General features: G+C 36.5%; 1 protein-coding gene across 1 annotated transcript in view; it reads left to right on the top strand.

The window, feature by feature from the left end:
- LOC121875647 (ionotropic receptor 21a-like) overlaps window positions 1-7830 on the top strand; it is a 30971-nt gene that overhangs the window by 14836 nt on the left and 8305 nt on the right. Inside the window, exons 6-7 of the mRNA XM_042380268.1 lie at window positions 5137-5446; window positions 5677-5835. Coding sequence (XP_042236202.1) covers window positions 5137-5446; window positions 5677-5835 — 469 coding nt within the window. The remainder of the gene's footprint in view (window positions 1-5136; window positions 5447-5676; window positions 5836-7830) is intronic.

The following is a 7830-nucleotide window of genomic DNA, read 5'->3' as shown; positions in this document are numbered from 1 at the left end:
CTAGGACTGCTTTTTAGTATCCTGGTGGTCTAGAGTAGCGTTCCTCGGTCACAGTCATGGGCTCGCTCGTGGGTTCAATCCCGGCGGGTGAGGTGTTGATTATGTGTAGAAGTCTGGCGTGTTTTATTGGGCTAATGAAATATATATATATATATATATACATATATATATATATTTATATATATATATATATATATATTTATATATATATTTATATATATTTATATATATATATATATATATATATATATATATATATATATATATATATATATATATATATATATATATATATATATATATATATATATATATATATATATATATATATATATATATATATATATATATATATATATATATATATATATATATATATATATAGTGCTCAATTTGTATTTGCGTCCTTTGCATGAAAAAACATTTCAGGCGAAATTATAGGTAATTACAGATTCATTTAGGGTATGCACAAGTGGCCCGAAAATTCTACTTCTCTAATGTTTTCTCCCTCTATAAAATAATTCTTGTTCCTGACATCAGAACAAGTGATTTATTTGTTACATTTATTTGTTGGTGTTTATTTTATCCAAAATATGAGATTAACATAAAGAACACATGTAAGAGAAACATACATCACAGAAGATTAGCCTTCTTTATGTTGGGATACTGACTTCGATGTGTGGTGACCACCTTAAGCAGGTACTGCTTTTGATCTTCGGTTTTCGTAATTGAAGAGTTGTAGTCCTGCAACTCTTGTAGAATTTCCTTTGACTGAAAGAACTGTGGATCGTCATTCCATTGGCTTGAATCTTTGGAGACGAATCCAGAATCCAGGAGCGTGGTTTGAAAGAAGCAGTTAGTATTTGTGGATGCAAGGTTTTTAAGCTCCAGTGATGGAATTTCCTCTTCTGTCACTTTCAGCTTCTTTGGACATTCCTTTTTCTTGTTCTTTCCCTTCATTGACTCAAGGATTTCTCTTTTCTCAGCATACGAAACACTATCACTGAAGAGATGCCGCTGGAAAGCCTTTGTTGCTGCCATTCCAACTGATTCATCTATTTTCTCCCAATACTAATGAAGTTGTTTGAGGAAGGATATATCATTGCTTGGAGCTGCTGCCTTGGACAGAGCCAATACAAGTGACCGACAGGCCGTTCATATTGTGGCAGCTACTGCAGCAGACCTTGGAAGGAACATTGGTGAGCTGCCCATCAGCCGTTCCACAATCAGGAGAGTCCGTATCCGATATCGTAGAGATCACACTGCCACTGTGAAGGAAACTGTCATATCCTCTTGAGCCAAGACTGGAATTGTGGTTCATTGGGATGGTAAGCTCCTTCCATCTCTAACAGGAGAGGAATCTGTTGAACGACTCTCAATACTGATCGCGGGGAAAGATGTATCCTCTTCAGTAGGGAATGTCCAGTTATTGGGCGTTCCACACCTATCATCAGGAACGGGAGTGGCGCAAGCTAATGCTGTGGTAGATACTTTGAAAGATTGGAATGTCGATGACCGGGTTGTCGCCATGTGCTTTGACACCACTGCCGCTAACACTGGTCATGTTCGTGGAGTCTGTACCTTGATTGAAGAGAAATTGGGAAGAAATCTCCTATACCTTCCGTGCAGACACCATATCTTGGAAGTTGTTCTTAGAGATGTCTTCAAAGCCGTTCATGGGTCATCTAGTGGTCCTGATGTTCTCTTGTTCCAGAGGTTTAAAAAGCAGAGGCATCAAATCAAGCAGTTGGAGCTCAAGACGGGAGAGACTAATGGGTGTATCACTGCAGTGTTGAAGGAAAATTCTGAATGGGTGCAAAAAGTTATCGACTACTACATGAAGGCTCTCAAGCAGACTCAGCCCCGGGACGATTACCTCCGACTTATGGAACTTTGTGTGATATTCCTGGGTGGGACTCCGCCCCGAGGGATTCGTTTTGGAAAGCCTGGCCCAGTACACCATGCTCGTTGGATGTCTAAAGCATTATACTCTCTCTCTAGAGTCTAGATATTCATGTTTCAGCACCAGTTCCAGCTAACTATCAAGGAGAAGAAACTGATTCAGACCATGTCCCTTTTTGTTGCTCTTGTGTACGGTCCAATGTGGTTCAAAGCTCCTGAAGTGTTTGAAGCTCCAAGCAATGATATATCCTTCCTCAAACAACTTCATTACTATGAAGAGAAAATAGATGAATCAGTTGGAATGGCAGCAGCAAAAGCTTTCCAGCGGCATCTCTGGTATTTAAGTGAGGAGTCAGTAGCTCTGGCTCTCTTCAGTGATAGTGTTTCGTATGCTGAGAAAAGAGAAATCCTTGAGTCAATGAAGGGAAAGAACGAGAAAAAGGAATGTCCAAAGAAGCTGAAAGTGACAGAAGAGGAAATTCCATCACTGGAGCTTAAAAACCTTGCATCCACAAATACTAACTGCTTCTTTCAAACCACGCTCCTGGATTCTGGATTCGTCTCCAAAGATCCAAGCCAATGGAATGACGATCCACAGTTCCTTCAGTCAAGGGAAATTCTACAAGAGTTGCAGGTGGGGAATGATGTGGCCGATAGAGCGGTGAAGCTTATCCCGGACTACAACTCTTCAATTACGAAAAGCGAAGATCAAAAGCAGTACCTGCTTCAGGTGGTCACCACACATCGAAGTCAGTATCCCAACATAAAGAAGGCTAATCTTCTGTGATGTATGTTTCTCTTACATGTGTTCTTTATGTTAATCTTATATTTTGGATAAAATAAACACCAACAAATAAATGTAACAAATAAATCACCTGTATCTGATGTCAGGAACAAGAATTATTTTATAGAGGGAGAAAACATTAGAGAAGTAGAATTTTCGGGCCACTTGTGCATACCCTAAATAAAGCTGTAATTACCTATAATTTCACCTGAAATGTTTTTTTCATGTAAAGGACGCAAATAAAAATTGAGCACTGAAAATATAAAGACTTTAACTTTTTTAACCACCCTAAAATATATTTATATATATATATATATATATACTTCATTTTTAGTCCATATAACGCGCGGACTTTGAACATATAATCAACGACCTCACCAGCAAGGAATCGAACCCTCGACCTACTGGGTGTGACTAGGGAACGCTTACCGGCTAGGCCACAAGGACACTAAAAGCAGTTCTAGACTCTGTTATATTTCACACAAAGCCTCGCGTTTCATACCAGCTGGATTCGGTAAAATGCTACTGACACCACATAAGAGGCACGGGCAGTTTCCCATTGAGGTTCACGGCGCCATCAGCTCGATGAACAGGCTTTGTGTGAAATATATCAGAGTCTAGAACTGCAACAGTCACACCCAGTAGGTCGAGGGTTCGAAAATATGTTCAAAGTCCGCGTGTTATATGGACTAAAAATGAAGTATATATATGTACCTCGCGTTTCATACCAGCTGGATTCGGTAAAATGCTACTGACACCACATAAGAGGCACGGGCAGTTTCCCATTGAGGTTCATGGCGCCATCAGCTCGATGAACAGGCTTTGTGTGAAATATAACAGAGTCTAGAACTGCTTTTAGTGTCCTTGTGGCCTAGCCGGTGTATGATATATATGGACACAAAGTAGTACCTTCAGCTGTATATTGTTATATTACTATTATTAATTATGTATAGTAAAGTATTACAGAACATGTATTAATTCTATGTAATATTCTATTTATTATGCACCATATTATGTATATAAATTATCACATTTATACTTTATGTATTCAGCTTGTGAATGCTGGCATCTGTACAGGCCAGTGCGTAGTAATACATAGATAGATGTAGAGGTAGTTAAGACCGAGTCCTGGTGGCGTGCCCACAGGCTTTCGCGTCCTACTGTATTATCTCCCGTACGAGAATAGAACCTACTTTTAAAGACAACAAGTGTTTGTATATACCCTCAGTAGTATAGAACATTCTTTGGGTATCTGGCAATACGCTAGAGCCGGTAAGCGTTCCCTAGTCACACCCAGTAGGTCGAGGGTTCGACTCCTTGCTGGTGAGGTCGTTGATTATATATATATATATATATATATATATATATATATATATATATATATATATATATATATATATATATATATATATATATATATATATATATATATATATATATATATATATATATATATATCGAAGTGATAACCGTGGTAACATTCTGATATGTTCATATTATCACCAAATTACGTGTACTTTTCCAGATGATACTAAATGTTACATAATACTTCCTTGAGATAAATGTACAGTATATATCAAGTGCCGACAAGAGAGCTCGGGTTCTCAACTGGCTCAGCCATGTTGATATTATGTTTTTTAATCGACTCTGTATCCGTGTTCATCTGGATAAATAAACTGTTTCAATATCATTATCAATAGGGGAGTGGGGGTCTGCCTGCTGTCACCCCCACCAGAGGGTCGGCAATGGAACCGATAGAAGGGAAGAACAAAGCGAGAGGGGAATAACTGGGGGGCTAAGCCAACATGCAATAACTGAGACACGAGGGAAAACAGGTTATAGCTATGTTGTTACTTCTGGGGGCACTGTATCACAAAAACACTTAAGAGGAATATTTTACTCATTGCACAAGGAAAGGGAATTGAGAACTTTTCTTAATGGTTCTGCATTTATTAACGACGCCACCCAGAATCACAATACATTTGGTGAAATAGATAAAACCTTAAGTGCCATGTTCCCTGACACGCACTTAAAAAGAAAGATGCCTTATGGGACGCCACATGTTCATGACGTCACGTCTAACAGACTCTCCTTATTGTTTCAGGTCTAAGACACTCACACTGTCGTTGGTCAGTTTAAGCGGGAACACTTGGTCAGGTCATGGCACTGTTACAATCGACCCCAGTCATAATTAACCCCAGTCCTAATAGGACCGAATTCTAATGGACCCCATTCACCTTGGATCCCAGTCCTAGTAGACCATAGTTGTAATGGACCCCAATCATAATGGGCCTCAGTCCTAATGATTTAGTTAGATTGGGGTCTATTCTAAAGGAGGTACCTCTCATTACCGGGGCTTGTCTGGACTATTAGGATCAGGTACACGTTATAACTAGACGGTAAAATGACCATATCCCCAACATAACCTACAATACAGACTATACCAACAGCGGGCAGGAGATTGGCAGTGTGGGATCAATTGACCTCAGTTACTACTACACATACGGCGTCCTTCTCCGAGTACCCCAGTCACAGCTCCCTAAGGCAACCAACACCCAGGTCTTCGTCACCTTTCTGTGGATCTACGCCATTGTCCTCACCATCGCCTACTGTACCAACCTCACCGCCTTCCTGCTAGTGAACAAGGCGCCAGCTTCTGTGGAGACAATTAGGGAGCTACATGACTCTGATCTCAAGGTGGCCGGGATGGGTCAGTTTTACAAGAAAGAGTTGGCCGCCGCTAGTGACCCTTACCTGAAGGTTAGTTGAGTTAATATTAATAATAATAATAATAATAATAATAATGATGATGATGATGATGATGACAATAATAATAATAATAATAATCATAATAATAATAATAATAATAATAATAATAATAATAATAATAATAATAATAATAATAATAATAATAATAATAATAATAATAATAATAATGAGAAAAAACAATAATAATAACAAACTTTACACTGAGTCTCCATGACCTATAGGGACTGACCAATATCTACGAGGGTCAAAGCTCAACTGAGGAGGCGTACCAGAAGGTGTTGAAGGGCACCGCCGTCTTCCTCCAGAACAGAGCCTTCGTGGAGTTCATAGCTCGTACCAAGTTTACAAGTGTTGGCGTCTCCCGCATGAGGATTATGAAGGTAGGGCCTGGCGGACGTGAAGGTGGGAGTCTGTGTCACTAAATAGAGATAATCACTGATTTAGCCATATACAGCAACTGAAGACTTTGCCACATAGGGATAAATGTTTTGCTTTTATTGCTCTAAATCAATGGCAATTAATTTGAATTATGTAAAAATTGCTCTTTTTTATTTAGGGCGTCGTTTACCAACATCAGATAGGCAATTACAAAATAAAGTAGATAAGGAAAGATTAGGCAAGAGGCAGGGTTAGGTTAGTTTTTTTTTTATTATCTATTTCTTATAATCTACATGATCGTTTATAGCCAGTCAAACGTTTCCAACAAATAAATACATATGCCGTAAGTTATAGCCAATCGACATTTATCCTTAGTTAGTGTAACAAATGTACAGTACACTTACGCGCCATAGTTTTGATGCACCCTCTACCCCTACTCCTGACTCGATGGAAGTCGTAGCCTTGGCTTTATACCGAACGTCCCCACCCCCTCTGACTTCCCTCACCCATCGTTCTTTGGTGTAATGTGGTACCTCGAAGCTTCGCTGGATTGTACGAATAGCAGCTCATGATGTAATATTTGAGAGAATATATGCACGATATAGGTTTTTTTAGTGACTTCACAACACTTTATTTACCACCACTATACTTCACATCACTATGCAAGAGGGACCGTTCGGTTTGCAGCCCTGAGGGTGCATCGAAACTATGTCGCGTGAGTGTACTGTACATACCGGTATACAGTATTGTTACGCTAAATATGGATAATTGCCGTTTAGCGATACATTCCAGATATTTTTCTTTTTTGGAAATTTCTGACTCTCCATAAACGGTCATGCATATCACCATAATACATATAAATGAATATATGCACACAAAACCTAACCTAAACTAACATAATCTAACCATACCTAACTTACTTTAGGTATAATTTGGCTAACTTAGGCTGGTAAAGCACCTAATTTATTAGGCAGAATAAAATTTGAATATATACAAATTCATTTTCATTAAGTTGTAGCAATGAAAACAAAAACTTATCCCCCTTCGACAAGAACTTCTCTTGCGTTTTATGACTTAATTGGCAATTATCTCTATTTAGTGTGATTTTCAAGAAGGGAGATAGATCACTATCCTCAAACTACCGTCCAATTAGTTTAACATCAATTGTGGGCCAATTGCTGTAAGCAATAATTTCATCAAGTCAAAATCTCCCCGAGAAACACAAATTGATCAATGATTTCCAGTATGGCTTCATAAGTGGGTGTTCCTGTCTGATAAATCTATTATCATTCTTTTCAACTGTTTTCGAATCAGTGGATGACAGACACAATTATGATGTGGTATACATCGACTTTATCAACCCTTTCGACAGGGTCCCCCACGAAAGACTAATATGTAGAGCAGTGACGGCTCGTGACTCTAATTCGTGGGGTTACTGCTTCAAAACATTTTTAAGAATTGTTTTAATATTGTGTAGGACACACACACACAGAAATACAGTAGGTATATATATATATATATATATATATATATATATATATATATATATATATATATATATATATATATATATATATATATATATATATATATATATATATATATATATATATATATATATATATATATATATATATATATATATATATATATATATATATATATATATATATATATATATATATATATATATATATATATATATATATATATATATATATAACATTTGTTTAATCGTTGTTTCCATTTTCCCGTGTGATTTTATCAAGATTTATCTTATCCACGTTTTCATTGTGGATTTACATGAAATATATATATATATATATATATATATATATATATATATATATATATATATATATATATATATATATATATATATATATATATATATATATATATATATATATATATATATATATATATATATATATATATTATATATATATATTATATTATATATTATATATATATATATATATATATATATATATATA

Source organism: Homarus americanus, unplaced genomic scaffold (genome assembly GCF_018991925.1).
Source record: "Homarus americanus isolate GMGI-L3 unplaced genomic scaffold, GMGI_Hamer_2.0 scaffold22250, whole genome shotgun sequence".
Lineage (NCBI taxonomy): Eukaryota > Metazoa > Arthropoda > Malacostraca > Decapoda > Nephropidae > Homarus > Homarus americanus.
The sequence above is the reverse complement of the archived record's forward strand: the minus strand, read 5'-3'. Positions and strand labels throughout refer to the sequence as shown.